Source organism: Girardinichthys multiradiatus, chromosome 19 (assembly GCF_021462225.1).
Source record: "Girardinichthys multiradiatus isolate DD_20200921_A chromosome 19, DD_fGirMul_XY1, whole genome shotgun sequence".
NCBI lineage: Eukaryota > Metazoa > Chordata > Actinopteri > Cyprinodontiformes > Goodeidae > Girardinichthys > Girardinichthys multiradiatus.
In genome coordinates, this window is record NC_061811.1 from 35,813,421 (window position 1) to 35,830,334 (window position 16,914).

The 16,914-nt window shown below is 40.3% G+C and overlaps 2 protein-coding genes across 4 annotated transcripts in view; both read left to right on the forward strand.

The window, feature by feature from the left end:
• Positions 1–74: 74 nt before the first annotated feature.
• On the forward strand, positions 75–13,118 carry LOC124855203 (cytochrome c oxidase assembly factor 8). The gene is made up of 5 exons (XM_047344860.1): positions 75–365; positions 7,474–7,671; positions 12,377–12,440; positions 12,527–12,617; positions 12,973–13,118. Exons 1-5 carry the CDS (start codon positions 228–230, stop codon positions 13,091–13,093), a joined length of 612 nt encoding a protein of 203 aa, XP_047200816.1. The 5' UTR covers positions 75–227; the 3' UTR covers positions 13,094–13,118.
• A 1,958-nt stretch (positions 13,119–15,076) lies between these two features.
• klc1a (kinesin light chain 1a) overlaps positions 15,077–16,914 on the forward strand; it is a 58,003-nt gene continuing 56,165 nt past the window's right edge. Inside the window, exon 1 of one of the 3 annotated variants that reach the window (XM_047345979.1) lies at positions 15,077–15,742. The gene's annotated coding sequence lies outside the window, so the exon portion shown is untranslated. The remainder of the gene's footprint in view (positions 15,743–16,914) is intronic. The other 2 variants (XM_047345980.1, XM_047345982.1) reach the window with 2 other exon arrangements.

Below are 16,914 nucleotides of genomic sequence, written 5' to 3' on the forward strand. Positions count from 1 at the left end.
TATAACCAATAAACTGTTACCTGCAACATAAACATGGAAGTCGTTTTACTAAGGGTCACTCCGACCGCTAGGTGTCGCTCGTTGGTTGGAACATTTGACGAGGTAGCAGAGTTCGTCAGAACAGAAGGGCATGAGCTCATTTAGTAAGAGTTCTGTTGTTGGTTCTGCAAAGGCCACAGTGTTTTTCGCCTTCATTACAAACACTGATTAGTGTCGAGTTAATTAAAATGGCGACCAAAGCAGCAGCGACATGGAGGAGCGTCAGTTGCTTCTTGCACCCCGCTCTGCGGCCACACCGCCTGTCGGCAGCGAGCTGTCGGCTCTGTAGTTCCGAGCAGGCGACACAGCAGGAAGAGGCCATAAAGGTCCGTACCATAGCTGGTATTTTATCATTTACAGTATGTGTACAGTACTCACGGAAAGCGCTTAACGGTTTGGTCATCACTGTTATTCTCTACCTCATTTTAAAAGTATGAGTTGACACAATGTCAAAGTTTCAAGATAGGATTTTAAAGACATGTTTACAGTGAACGTTATTACTAAAGTTCATGTTGAGACGGTTAAAGACGACAACTTTTGGGAATGGTTTTCAGGAGAACGCCACCATGGGTGGTTCTAGACAGGGGCCAACAGGGGCCAGCGCCCCTTTAGAGCTGGTGTTTGCCCCAGTTATGCCCCATGTACTGAAGACATAATACTAAATCAGTTTCTTATCCAATGCGACTTTCAAGCACAGCGGTGGAGGGGGGATGATTTGGACTTGTTTTCCAGTCACAGTCATAAATTTGACCTTAAACAACTCTATGCTAAACAATTCTGGAGTCAAATGGGAGGCTATCTGCCTCTATGCAACTGAACATTAGACTCGAACAGAACATGAATCAAGAGAAGGACTAGGAAAGAAATGAATCAGGGTATTCCCGTTTCCCTGTGGAATTCAGGATATCAACCAGATTGAAGTTCTGTGGTTGCACCTAAAAGCTGTGGGTTGGGCAAATGTCCACACACTACAAAGATCTAAAATCGTCATCAAGAGTTTGCAAGAATTCCTTGATAGAGACGAAAAACTGCTAAAATTATAAAGAAGATAAGTGCGTGCAAAAAATGAATAGATGCATGCGTTGTTTCTAAAAGAGTTATTTTCATTACCTTTGAGTCAGTACGATTCAATGTCCATGAATTATATGTATGTGTATGATTTTATAATCTTATTCAATGTGCTCCTTTTTAACTTCATGCATCTATTTCTGTAAATGTGTTTACGTGCTACTGTTTTTAATTACATATAGAATAAGTCATTCAGTTGTAATTTGTGTTTACCTTTTCCTTGGTCTCTGACTCCTGGATCATGTTATTTTTCTCGCTCTTCTCATGATCACGCCTGCTCAGAAATGATAAGCGGTGTTTTATCATCTGCCCAGTTAAACACTTGTGCCGCCCATCTGTGCCCAGCACAGTAGTAACTACAGTATTCATACCTCTTGAACTTTTTCACATTTTGACACGTTACAACCACAAACCTCCACAGTGGGGAGAACAAGTATTTAATACAATGCCGATTTTGCAAGTTTTCCTGCTTGCAAAGCATATAGAAGTCTTTAGTTTTTGTCATAGGTTCTCTTCAACTGTTAATCTGTGAATCTTAAACAAAAATCCAGAAAATCACATTGTGTGATTATTAAGTAATTAATTAGTATTTTATTGCATGACAGAAGTATTTGATGCATCAGAAAAACCAAACTTAATATTTGGTACAGAAACCTTTGTTTGCAATTCCAGATATCAGCCGATTCCTGTAGTCGTTGATGAGGTTTGCAGACACTGCAGCAGGGATTTTGGACCACTCCTCCTACAGATCTTCTCTAGATCCTTCAGGTTACGGGGCTGTCGCTGGACAATATGGACTTTCAGCTCTCTCCAAAGATTTTGGATTGGGTTCAGGTCTGGAGACTGGCTAGGCCACTCCAGGACCTTGAGATGCTTCTTATGGAGCCACTCCTTAGTTGACCTGGCTGTGTACTTTGGGTCGTTGTCATGCTGGAAGACCCAGCCATGACCCATCTTTAATACCCTTACTGAGGGAAGGAGATTGTTGGCTAAGATCTCCTGATTCATGGCCCCATCCATCCTCCCCTCAATACGGTGCAGTCGTCCTGTCATTTTTGTAGAAAAGCATCCCCCAGAATAATGTTTCCACCTCCATGCTTCATGGTAGGGATGGTGTTCTTGGGGTTGTACTCATTCTTCCTCTTCCTCCAAACATGGCGAGTGGAGTTTAGACCGAAAAGCTCTATTTTTGTCTCATCAGACCACATGACTTTCTCCCATTCCTCCTCTGGATCATCCAGATGGTCAATGGCAAAACAGACGGGTCTGGACATGCGCTGGTATGAGCAGGAGGACCTTGCGTATGCTACAGGATTTTAATCCATGGCGGCGTAGTGTGTTACTGATGGTCTTCTTTGAGACTGTGGTCCCAGCTCTCTTCAGGTCGTTGACTAGGTTCTGTCGTTTAGTTCTGGGTTGATCCCTCACCTTCATGATCATTGATGCTCCACGAGGTGAGATCTTTCATGGACCCCCAGACCGAGGGAGATTGACCATCATCTTGAACTTCTTCCATTTTCTTAGAATTGCTCCAACAGCTGTTGTCTTCTCACCAAGCTGCTTGGCTATTTTCCTGTAGACCATCCCAGCCTTATGCAGGTCTACTATTTTATCCCTGATGTCCTCACACAGCTCTCTGGTCTTGGCCATTGTGGAGAGGTTGGAGTTTGTTTGATTGAGTGTGTGGACAGGTGTCTTTTATACAGATAACGAGTTCAAACAGGTGCAGTTAATACAGGTAATGAGTTCAAACAGGTGCAGTTAATACAGGTAAGGAGTTCAAACAGGTGCAGTTAATACAGGTAATGAGTTCAAACAGGTGCAGTTAATACAGGTAATGAGTTCAAACAGGTGCAGTTAATACAGGTAACGAGTTCAAACAGGTGCAGTTAATACAGGTAACGAGTTCAAACAGGTGCAGTTAATACAGGTAATGAGTTCAAACAGGTGCAGTTAATACAGGTAACGAGTTCAAACAGGTGCAGTTAATACAGGTAATGAGTTCAAACAGGTGCAGTTAATACAGGTAATGAGTTCAAACAGGTGCAGTTAATACAGGTAACGAGTTCAAACAGGTGCAGTTAATACAGGTAACGAGTTCAAACAGGTGCAGTTAATACAGGTAATGAGTTCAAACAGGTGCAGTTAATACAGGTAACGAGTTCAAACAGGTGCAGTTAATACAGGTAATGAGTTCAAACAGGTGCAGTTAATACAGGTAACGAGTTCAAACAGGTGCAGTTAATACAGGTAACGAGTTCAAACAGGTGCAGTTAATACAGGTAACGAGTTCAAACAGGTGCAGTTAATACAGGTAACGAGTTCAAACAGGTGCAGTTAATACAGGTAATGAGTTCAAACAGGTGCAGTTAATACAGGTAATGAGTTCAAACAGGTGCAGTTAATACAGGTAACGAGTTCAAACAGGTGCAGTTAATACAGGTAACGAGTTCAAACAGGTGCAGTTAATACAGGTAATGAGTTCAAACAGGTGCAGTTAATACAGGTAACGAGTTCAAACAGGTGCAGTTAATACAGGTAATGAGTTCAAACAGGTGCAGTTAATACAGGTAATGAGTTCAAACAGGTGCAGTTAATACAGGTAACGAGTTCAAACAGGTGCAGTTAATACAGGTAACGAGTTCAAACAGGTGCAGTTAATACAGGTAACGAGTTCAAACAGGTGCAGTTAATACAGGTAACGAGTTCAAACAGGTGCAGTTAATACAGGTAATGAGTTCAAACAGGTGCAGTTAATACAGGTAACGAGTTCAAACAGGTGCAGTTAATACAGGTAACGAGTTCAAACAGGTGCAGTTAATACAGGTAATGAGTTCAAACAGGTGCAGTTAATACAGGTAACGAGTTCAAACAGGTGCAGTTAATACAGGTAACTGAGTTCAAACAGGTGCAGTTAATACAGGTAACGAGTTCAAACAGGTGCAGTTAATACAGGTAACGAGTTCAAACAGGTGCAGTTAATACAGGTAACGAGTTCAAACAGGTGCAGTTAATACAGGTAACGAGTTCAAACAGGTGCAGTTAATACAGGTAACGAGTTCAAACAGGTGCAGTTAATACAGGTAATGAGTTCAAACAGGTGCAGTTAATACAGGTAACGAGTTCAAACAGGTGCAGTTAATACAGGTAATGAGTTCAAACAGGTGCAGTTAATACAGGTAACGAGTTCAAACAGGTGCAGTTAATACAGGTAACGAGTTCAAACAGGTGCAGTTAATACAGGTAACGAGTTCAAACAGGTGCAGTTAATACAGGTAACGAGTTCAAACAGGTGCAGTTAATACAGGTAACGAGTTCAAACAGGAGCAGTTAATACAGGTAACGAGTTCAAACAGGTGCAGTTAATACAGGTAACGAGTTCAAACAGGTGCAGTTAATACAGGTAATGAGTTCAAACAGGTGCAGTTAATACAGGTAATGAGTTCAAACAGGTGCAGTTAATACAGGTAACGAGTTCAAACAGGTGCAGTTAATACAGGTAAGGAGTTCAAACAGGTGCAGTTAATACAGGTAACGAGTTCAAACAGGTGCAGTTAATACAGGTAACGAGTTCAAACAGGAGCAGTTAATACAGGTAACGAGTTCAAACAGGTGCAGTTAATACAGGTAACGAGTTCAAACAGGAGCAGTTAATACAGGTAATGAGTGGAGAACAGGAGGGCTTCTTAAAGAAGAACTAACAGGACTGTTAGAGCTGGGATTCTTACTGGTTGTTAGGTGATCAAATACTTATGTGATGCAATAAAATGCTAATTAATTACTTAAAAATCACACAATGTGATTTTCTGGATTTTTATTTTTAGATTCCATCACTCAGTTGAAGAGAACCTATGATAAAATTAAAGACTTCTACATGCCTTCCAAGTGGGAAAACCTGCAATCAAAATCAGTATATCAAATACGTGTTCTCTCCACTGTATGTATTTTACAGAGATTTAATTGTGATAAATCAACACAAAGTAGTGCATTGATATGAACTGGTTTTCAAAATTCAAAAACAAATTTGGAAAATATGGCATGCATTATATTATGGAAAAAATTTGTATTTACCAAAGGAAGAGATTGATGGTTGTCAGCTTTATTGATAGCCTTGCGCAAAGGAAACAGTTTACAGCAGTCAGAGATGTGTTCAGGAGGCCACCGTATCAGTTCGGACTTGATAAAGTAAGGTAATTCCCATGAGGCCTGGGCTCACTGAGGAGGCTCTGATATGGGCTCAAACCTGTTGTAATTCCTTCCTAAACATGTTGACTATGTTTATTAAAAACTGCAGTGTGGCGTCTTATCTTATACTTCAGCCTCGAGGAGCCATTTCTCAGACCCGACAAAGCCATCTACCCGGAACCATACCATAAATTGAGCCAGAAGGGGGTGTGAATACTTTTATAAAATTTCCATCAACAATTATACCCCCTCCCCCATTCCCCTTTCACTACAAGTCCAGCTGCAAATGTTTGGAGTATGCCTCTTGCAGTATTGCATATGTATAGAGTGAAATGTTTGCCCATTCTTCTTTGTAAAACAGCTTAAGCTTAGTAAGATTGGATGGTGAGTTTCTGTAAAAATCAGTTTTAATGTCACAGATCTTCAGTTTGATTTAGGTCTTGGCTTTGACTGGGCCCTTCTTACACATGGATATGCTTTGATCTAAACCATTTTATTATATCTCTTGCTGTATGTTTAGGGTCGTTGTCCTGCTAGAAGGTGACCCAACAACCCAAATTCTTGTCTTTTGCACCCTTCAACAGGTTTTCTTCCATGATTGCCCTGTATTTATCTCCATTAATCTTCCCATGAACTCTGACCGGTTTGCTGTCTCTGCTGAAGACAAGTAATCCCACAGCATGATAATGCCACCACTATGTGTCATCATGAGGATATGTTCAGGGTGATTTGCAGTTGTTTTGTTCTTTTCTAATAGAGTTTTTCACATAGCAAAAAAATATATATACTATATGATTTTGGTCTCACGTTGTCGACCAGAGCAAGGGGTCTTTCTGCATGGAGTTTGCATGTTCTCCCCGTGCATGCGTGGGTTCTCACCGGGTACTCTGGCTTCCTCCCACAGTCCAAAGACATGCCTGTTAGGTTAATTGGTCACTCTAAATTGCCCTTAGGTGTATGAATGAGTGTGTGCGTGGTTGTTTGTGTGTTGCCCTGCGATGGACTGGTGACCTGTCCAGGGTGTACCCAGCCTCTCGCCCATAGACTGCTGGAGATAGGCACCAGCTCCCCCGTGACCCACTATGGAATAAGCGGTAGAAAATGACTGACTGACTGACGACCAGAGCAACCTCTTCCACACAATTATTGTGTTCCCTACATGGCTTGTAGAAAAGTTTAGAGGCTTTCTTTTAATGATGGCTGTCTTCTTGCCACTCTTTCATAATTCTCAGAGCTGTATGGTGCACGACTAATGGTTGTCCTGTTGCCAGATTCTCCCTCTTGAGCTTTGGATCTCTTATCCAGGGGTACCATAGTCCTCTTGGCTGCTTCGGGATGTCAGTTTAGGTCGACGGCATCGACTTGGTAGGTTTGCAGTTGTGCCCTACTCCCTCTATTTGTGGATGATGAGTTGATCAGTGCAGAATGAGATGTTGAAAGCCAGGGATATTGTTTAATGAGAACAAAACCCTGCTGTGAACCTCTCCACAACTTTATCCCTGAGAAATATTTATCCCCTTGGCCGTGTTCCTTGGTCTTTATGGTGTTTTTTCACTAATGTTCTCACCTTCACAGAATGCCTAGATGTTGCTGAGATTAAACTATTTATAGATGGACTCTACCTACTAATTAGGTGTGTATTGTTAAACTAGGTATTATGAAGGGGTATCAGAGAAAAGTGAGCTCAACATAAAGCCACACCACACTTTTTAGACTTTTATTTGTAACTTATAAAAGCAAGTATCCTTTTTAGCTCCACTTCACAATTATGTTCTACTATGTGTTGATCTATCACATTAAATCCTCACAAAATACATCAATGTTTTTGTTTGTAACGGTAATAAATGTGAAAAGTTCCAGGACTATGAATAATACTTGCAAGGCACCGGGTTGTTTGGAAGAATAAGGTTGTCTCCAGGGTGGAGATCCCCAGTGAGGACACTAATTTCTGCAGAATTAATTTAACAGACCAAACATCCTGTGACATTGAGGCTATTTGAATTGTTTAATCGAGTTAGACTTAGTGGACCTGCTCATTTTCTCTAATTATGCCATCAATAAAAGTGAGAAGATCCAAAAGAGATGACTTGCTCTCACTGCTTGTTAAAATCTTTTCCCTTTAATTAAAATGTTTCTAAATAAAATGCTATATTTTGTATCTTTATTTTGTCTTATAACCAGACATCTACATTAAGGCCAGAGCCCAGCTCTACGCATGACTGGATCGGTCCACCAAACCCTCTGTCAAACCTGCGGCCCATTGTTTACCGCATCAGTGAGAACGAATCTGATCCGGAAAAGCAGCTGAGAAAGTTGAGGCAGGAGACAGAGAACTGGAATCACAACTTCTGGACCAAGCAGAACATCAGCTTCAGCAAGGTGGGTTTTCATATTTTCAAATTTTTCAGTTTTTCTTTTTAGGTTAAATAAACATACAATATTTACATTATTACATTATTATATTATTTTCAGAAAAATGTCCTACCAGATGTTCTCAATGTGATCATAATCAATCCCCAGATCATTTCTGTGTAGGGTCTTATTTCTACCAGCAGAGGGCAGCAAAGCACAACAGTCTGCAGACAATTGAAACAAATATGTTTTGAGGGTTCCTACAGGTACAGCTCATAAATTAGAATATTGTAAAAATAAAAGTTACATATTTTTTGTCACCCATTTCAGAAAGTGAAATTCATATACACTATATAGCCGGAAGTATAGGGTCCCACCATCAAATCAATGGATTCTGGTGTTCCAATCACTTCCATGGCTACAGCTGTACAAAGCTTGGTGTGGAGAAACTTGACTGCTCTGCACAGAGTCCTGACCTCAGCCTTCTTGAACACCTTTGGGAGGAATTAGAGCAGAGGCTGCATTTCTAGGTTTTCTCAACTAACTATGAACACACTCCTAAACCTTGTGAAAGATATTTACAAAACAGTTAAAGTGGCTGTTGCTGGGAACTGTGGTACCATCAACAAGTTAGACCTTAAGAATAGGATGTCATCAAAGCTCATGTATACAGGTCCTTCTCAAAATATTAGCATATTGTGATAAAGTTCATTATTTTCCATAATGTCATGATGAAAATTTAACATTCATATATTTTAGATTCATTCCACACTAACTGAAATATTTCAGGTCTTTTATTGTCTTAATACGGATGATTTTGGCATACAGCTCATGAAAACCTAAAATTCCTATCTCACAAAATTAGCATATCATTAAAAGGGTCTCTAAACGAGCTATGAACCTCATCATCTGAATCAACAAGTTAACTCTAAACACCTGCAAAAGATTCCTGAGGCCTTTAAAACTCCCAGCCTGGTTCATCACTCAAAACCCCAATCATGGGTAAGACTGCCGACCTGACTGCTGTCCAGAAGGCCACTATTGACACCCTCAAGCAAGAGGGTAAGACACAGAAAGAAATTTCTGAACGAATAGGCTGTTCCCAGAGTGCTGTATCAAGGCACCTCAGTGGGAAGTCTGTGGGAAGGAAAAAGTGTGGCAGAAAACGCTGCACAACGAGAAGAGGTGACTGGACCCTGAGGAAGATTGTGGAGAAGGGCCGATTCCAGACCTTGGGGGACCTGCGGAAGCAGTGGACTGAGTCTGGAGTAGAAACATCCAGAGCCACCGTGCACAGGCGTGTGCAGGAAATGGGCTACAGGTGCTGCATTCCCCAGGTCAAGCCACTTTTGAACCAGAAACAGCGGCAGAAGCGCCTGACCTGGGCTACAGAGAAGCAGCACTGGACTGTTGCTCAGTGGTCCAAAGTACTTTTTTCGGATGAAAGCAAATTCTGCATGTCATTTGGAAATCAAGGTGCCAGAGTCTGGAGGAAGACTGGGGAGAAGGAAATGCCAAAATGCCAGAAGTCCAGTGTCAAGTACCCACAGTCAATGATGGTCTGGGGTGTCGTGTCAGCTGCTGGTGTTGGTCCACTGTGTTTTATCGAGGGCAGAGTCAATGCAGCTAGCTATCAGGAGATTTTGGAGCACTTCATGCTTCCATCTGCTGAAAAGCTTTATGGAGATGAAGATTTCATTTTTCAGCACGACCTGGCACCTGCTCACAGTGCCAAAACCACTGGTAAATGGTTTACTGACCATGGTATCACTGTGCTCAATTGGCCTGCCAACTCTCCTGACCTGAACCCCATAGAGAATCTGTGGGATATTGTGAAGAGAACGTTGAGAGACTCAAGACCCAACACTCTGGATGAGCTAAAGGCCGCTATCGAAGCATCCTGGGCCTCCATAAGACCTCAGCAGTGCCACAGGCTGATTGCCTCCATGCCACGCCGCATTGAAGCAGTCATTTCTGCCAAAGGATTCCCGACCAAGTATTGAGTGCATAACTGTACATGATTATTTGAAGGTTGACGTTTTTTGTATTAAAAACACTTTTCTTTTATTGGTCGGATGAAATATGCTAATTTTGTGAGATAGGAATTTTGGGTTTTCATGAGCTGTATGCCACAATCATCCGTATTAAGACAATAAAAGATCTGAAATATTTCAGTTAGTGTGCAATGAATCTAAAATATATGAATGTTAGATTTTCATCATGACATTATGGAAAATAATGAACTTTATCACAATATGCTAATATTTTGAGAAGGACCTGTATGTAAAAGTAGACAAAAACCTTTATATATATAGTGTATTATATTTGTTCATTAGACATAGTGAAACATTTCAAGCCTTTATTTCTAGTAAAGAAAAACAAACACATTTGTGCTTCCAGATTCTTTTTCCTTTTTTATTAGCTATTGTTCTATTTTCCAGAACATCAAAATCTGACTTTCTTAATATATAAATTGCTGAAAATCTGGAGTAATGGTCAAACTGATAATACAAGGTTAATTTACAGAAACAGAAAATCGCTGGGGTGATCAATGACAACAAAGTATTGGTCTGTGTTATAGGTCTTCAGCTTTGAACCAGTGGCCATAATCACTGTCATAATTACTTGGTGACAATAAATATATGAACCTGTTATCTCATGATTCTGAGCTATAAAGAAGTCAGTTCATTAGAGATTTGTTACAACAAAACAGTGTAAAGGTCTTGTTATGTCACACATAATGAAACTGTTCAAAATAATGAACTCAACATCCTACCAATATATCAAAGTAATGAAATTGTTACTGTGAAAAAATATACTGAAATCCAGAGATAATGACCTAAATAGTTATTTCAACAAATTGTACTTCAAATCTTTTCTTGAGGTCATGACCTTATCCATCTGCTATCACTACATAACCAGTTTGAGATTATGATCTAATCTAACTGTTAATAGGGACATATTAACTCAAAATAATGACCTAATCAAATTGTTAAGACAAAATGAGCTTGTGATCTCCTTATCCCAGAAAAATGACCAAATGAAACTGTTAATGTGGCAAAACAAACTGGAGATATTTATATATACAACTGCTAGTCATAAAATTAGAATACCATGAAAAAATTGATTTATGTCAGTAATTCCATTCAAAAAGTGAAACTTGTATAGTATATTCATTCATTCATTCATTACATACAGACTCATATATTTCAAATGTTAATTCTTTAAATTTTGATGATTATAACTGACAACTAATGAAAAGCCCTAATTCGGTATCTCAGAAAATTTGAATATTACTTCAGACCAATACAAAAAAAAGATTTTTAGAAATGTTGTCCAACTGAAAAGTATGAAGATGAAAAGTACGAGCATGTACAGCACTCAATACTTAGTCGGGGCTTCTTTTTGCCTGGATTGCTGCAGCAATGTGGCGTGGCATGGAGTCAGTCTGTGGCACTGCTCAGGTGTTTTGAGAGCCCAGGTTGCTCTGATAGTGGCCTTCACCTCTTCTGAATTGTTGGGTCTGGCATATTGCTATAAACCCTATAGATTATCTATGGGGTTTAGGTCTGGCAAGTTTGCTGGCCAATTAGGAACAGGGATACCATGGTCCTTGAACCAGGTACTGGTAGCTTTGGCCCTGTGTGCAGGTGCCCAGTCCTGTTGGAAAATAAAATCTGCATCTCCATAAAGTTGGTCAGCAGCAGGAAGCATGAAGTGATCTAAAACTTCCTGGTAGAGCGCTGCGTTGACCTTGGACCTCAGAAAACACAGTGGACCAACAGCAGCAGATGACATGGCACCCCAAACCATCACTGACTGTGGAAACTTTACTCTGGACCTCAAGCAACATGGATTCTGTGCCTCTCCTCTCTTCTTCCAGACTCTGGGATCTTGATTTCCAAAGGAAATACAAAATTTACTTTCATCAGAGAATACATCTTTGGACCACTCAGCAGCAGCCCAGTCTTATTTGTCTTTAGCCCAAGCAAGACGCTTCTGATGCTGTTTCTTGTTCAAGACACAAGGAATGCGACAGCTGAAACCCATGTCATCCATATGTAAGTGCGTGGTGGTTCTTGAAGCACTGACTCCAGCTGCAGTTCATTCTGTGAACCTCCCCCACATTTTTGACTGGGTTTTGTTTCACAATCCTCTCCAGGGTGCGGTTTTCCCCATTGCTTGTACACTTTTTTTCTACCACATCTTTTCCTTCCCTTCGCCTCTCTATTAACGTGCTTGGACTCAGAGCTCTGTGAACAACCAGCCTCTTTAGCAATGACCTTTTGTGTCTTGCCCTCCTTGGTCAAGGTGTCAATGGTCATCTTTTGGACAACTGTCCAGTCAGCAGTCTTCCCCATGATTGTGTCGCCTACAGAACTAGACTGAGAGACCATTTAAAGGCCTTTTCAGGTGTTTTGAGTTAATTAGCTGATTGGAGTCGGCACCAGGTGTCTTCAAAATTGAACCTTTTCTCAATTTTCCAATTTTCTGAGATACTGAATTTGAGGTTTTCATTAGTTGTCAGTTATAATCATCAAAATTAAAAGAAATAAACACTTGAAATACATCAGTCTGTGTGTAATGAATGAATATAATATACAAGTTTCACGTTTTGAATGGAATTATTGAAATAAATCAATTTTAACATGGTATTCTAATTTTTTGACCAGAACCTGTATTATGACATAATGACCTGCATAGAAACAACTCTTTTTTTTACTCTTTACAGGAAAAAGATGCTTTCATCATCTCACACCTGAAAGCAAAAGGATTGACTGTTCGTGGGGAAGATGGTGAGGATGTGCAAAAAATATTTTATCCATATATATATATATATATATATATATGAATAAATTGACCATTATCTTCTGTCCCTCAGGAAGACGGCGCTCCCTAAGCAGTGAAGAGATGGCTATATTTTACAAAAGCTTCCTGGATGAAAACAGACTGCGTCATGCAAATTACAACAAGTGAGTTGTTTTTGTAATCTTGATGTGTCCTGTGATGCTGCTGGTGCACATTCACTGTGTTGCAGCACTCTCCATGCAGACACCAAACATGACAGGCTCTAAAGAACGTTTTGTGAATAAGCATGTCAAAGTAAAGGACTTGTTTCCTGCTTAAATACAGCACTTCTTCAGTTATTTCCACTTTCTGCTGGCTTTTAATTGTTTTTTAAGATTAATGTGTTGGGGTATATTCAACCATCTGGCAACTTTTTTTATGTAAATGTTCATGCAGCAATTCAGCCATTCATTTTAACAGCACTGTGCAAATAAATATTTTGCATAACTGACTTCTTTGCCTTTTCTCCTGCATATCCAGAGAATGGTACAGACGTAACTTCACCATCACTTTGCTCATGGCCCAAGTTGCCCTCAACAGCTTGTGGAGGACTGTTACTAAAAAACGGTGCAAGAAGAAAAAAAGCACTCCAACAGTTTAACAATGAATAAAATATGTACATATCATCCATGTGTTTGGCTTTATTTTCTGTTTTCATCATGTATTTATTCAGTGTACAGTAATTTATTTCGATAGTAGTGTTTTTAAGGACCTGTGTGCTCCCCTATGTTTTCTGTTTACAAAATGAAATATATGTAAAACGCTCAACAGAGGTAAGGATTTAATTATTAAAATCAAATGTCCTACAAGTGAAACAGTCTGTGTAGTGGTTTGCTAAAAAAATTACGATGAACAAATGCCTCAAACTCCCCAACATGTGCATGTATTTCAAATAGTTTCTTATATTTACAATACTTTGAAACTTCATCTACCCTAATCTTTATGATACAGATATAAAGCAAAGAAACCCCCAGTACTTTAACTTTTTAACAACTGCAAACTTTAAGTTGTTTGAAGGGGATTTTATGTAATTTACCAACACATGATTGTAAGCAGAAGGAAAATAATCCATGTTTTTTCCGAGTGGAAGGCCATTTCTTCCAGAAAGCTGAGTTCCTTACTGCTGCTAACAGGTTCTCTGTTCAGATTAGACCAAAATGTTGTGCCTTAAAATTAAAATGCTCTGTGTGATGGAAAACTAATTCTGCATATCACCCTGAACACACCATAATAAGTAGGATCCCCACAGCATGATGCTGCCACCATGTTTCACTGTGGTGATGCTTTTTGTTGAGCAAGGACAGGGACGCTGTCCCTCAACCTGTTAAAGACAGAGAAATACTTGAGACTGGACCAGAGGTTCACCTTTCAGTATTACAACCACCCTAAACATACAGTCTGAGATAGTGCTGGAACTGTCTAGATCAAACCAAATTCATGTCTAACCCCTGTGTTTGCATTTACTGTTTTGTGTGTGACAAATTTGTGGTTTTACACTGCCTGTTGCATAGTTTTATTTTGACCCGTAGTGTTCTTCTTTTGTGTCAAGCCTTTGTGTCTTGATTTTGTGCATACATGCAAAAATGTTAAAAAGGGTTCTATCCCTCAGTGGTGGACAACCTGTTTACAGACAACCACCCTAGGCGGGTTAAATGACCTGCAAAATGACGAAGTGCATTATTTTAACATCAGAATGTCACAATTTATGTTTAACATAATATTTTCTTACATTAATGAGTGAAAATGGCTGCCAGATTCTCTTCTTTGGATTGACATCTCTTTCAACAGATTCTGTTCATCTATGGTTTCTCCAGACCCTACCACATAATTGTGAAAAATATTTGAGATATTGATAGAGAAATCACCTGGACATACCCACAGAAAAAAACCTCCAGAATACTAATTTGTTGTTATTATCACATTTGAAGGTGTAGTAGCTAAGACTTGTATCTATAGCATCATTTCACGTATAAGTCCATTTCTTTAGCCATCCATGTACAGTTACAAGAAAACAAACATAAAACTATCCAGGCGAGGGGAAAAAAATTAAGATATTTATGTATTACCAGTTTAATAACAACAAACTAGTTCGAATTACAATATTTTTGACTACTCAGGTTAAATATTCAATGTTACCTTTACAGAGAGACCCGGCGTTTGCAAGAACAGCATCTAATTTAAGTTTTACAGACGTTGTTTGGGCATTTTCGGGGGAATCTTAAAAGGTTAAAAAAATCCTGGATCACCACCAAAATGTAATGGATTCTTCCTTGGGCTAAGACACACATGTTTTCTGTGAAGTTGCTAACACACACACACACACACACACACACACACAGAGACACTCAACTGAAAACAACCTGCTCGGCGGAGGTAATTATACAGTTGAAACCAAAAGTCAGAGGATGATTTCAGTTTTATTACAATGCTGTCATTTTTAAGGAGGTGAGAATGAGTAATAAGCAGATTGTAATACATTTACATGCATAAATAAGTATACATTCTTAATTCATTAAACCTTGTCTTTTCATGAATTCGTTTTGAAAATCATATCTTGCATTGAAGCCTATCTGGCCAGGAGGTGCACCATATTTGTAGGTGTGGCCATTGCCTCCCATGCTTCCCCTCCTGGGTGGCGCCACAGTCTTTGTCAACTCAACTTTTTTATATAACCTGGGTTGATAGTGGTCATACATTTTTAATTCTCATTAGATGTTATGTGCCACTCTGAAGCCTACACTGACACCTTCCTTTTTTTTTTTTTCCACCACTGAAGACTGTAGCACAAATCTGACTGATTACTCTCACCGCAGCTTCCTCTTTAATCCGGTCAAGATGACATCAGTCTTGCCGGGGAGGGGGCGCCGGCTAACGCCATTTTCACGCTCCTAGCAGTCAGTCATCGTAGCACGGAGCTGTCATTTTGCAGGACCGATTCATCTTTCAGTCCGCCACATGACGCAACGGTCCGGGCAGTGACGCAGAGCTGTTGCTGGTATGGAAAAGACACAGGACAGGACTCACCTGAGCGGCGGCTCCGATTAGACTGTTAGGTGCTAGCATGCAGCTAACTGCCCTACAGCGTTTGATTCAATAAGGTCCAGCTAACCAAAATACATTCAACCCGGACCCGGAAATTCTTGTTTCTTCCACCGCATATTTTTTCACACCTGTAACCCGCTGTTGACGGAGAAAGGGACGTTGGAACGACTCTGAGGAGCTCCACTGGCAACGAATGTCCCACAGAACGGTAAGAATGGCTCCGTGTATTTATTGGACGGGATTCATCGGCTAATTAACCATGCTCTTAAAATATACCTTTCAGATTGTGTTTTTTAAGTCGTTTTCTCTGGTCACACGTCATCGAGGTCCGTATATGTAAAGGAAATTAAACAGCCTTGCTTGAGGGAGTTTACTGACTGTTTTGTGGTCAGTGTTTACGTTGGTGCCAGGAATTAGACGCCACAAACAGATCAGCTGTCAATGATCGCTAGCTCGGAGATGGCGCTGCGGTTTGACAGGGAAGTGTTGGCTCACTAGTTCTTCTGGTTAATCCACCTGGACGTAACATGGACTGAACAAAGCACTGGGAACAAATACAGGTATGGGCCGGACAGAGGTATGCCTGTCAGCCGCTGAAAACGCTTCTGTCGCTTGGCCACTGCAGTCAGAAGACTGGAGGGTAACTTGGATTTGACCATCAAGTCTTTTGCATCTCATTGATATTCAGAGCGTGTTGAGAAATGTTAGGCAGACCCCTTCAAAGAGACAGTGGATCTCAGTGTGCAGCTCACAGCTGGGGTACCAAGAAAGGCGTCTGAATGTTTCAGATTTCAGGGCTGCTGCTGATCCACAGGGAAGTTTAATTGTTCTCACGGAACACCCACGGGTTCACTGCCACACCTGGACAAAAACACTGTCTGAGTCAGTGCCTTTAGACGAACAGATTATTGTAATGATGCTGCTGAAGGTGTACAGCAAGATATCCAATGGAATGGTTAGCTGGAACAATTTTTATCAGCTGAATCATTCTATGACTTGGTGCATGTGCTCAAGTTAAGTCAAAGTTTATTTCAAATGCAAATTTACAGAGAACCGTTGTCAACAAGACATGGGCAGCAATATCAGGCTATTAACTAATAGCAGGAATCGAACCCCCACCTTTATGATTGCAAGACGAGTGCTTATTGGGCAGAATATTCTACCTACTTGCCAGTCTGCTCTTTATAAAGTAAAACAAGTTAGGATGTTGGTTGGATGTGACCAGCCTGGAGATAGCTGCTTGACAGACACGAAACAACATTTAAAACTGCATTGCTGCATTAAGTTTCGATTGGACAGAAAGCTTTTGTGATTGTCGGTTTTCAAGTGTGGCCATAGATTCTCAATTGGCTTTGAGTCTGTGCTTGGATTAAGCCATGC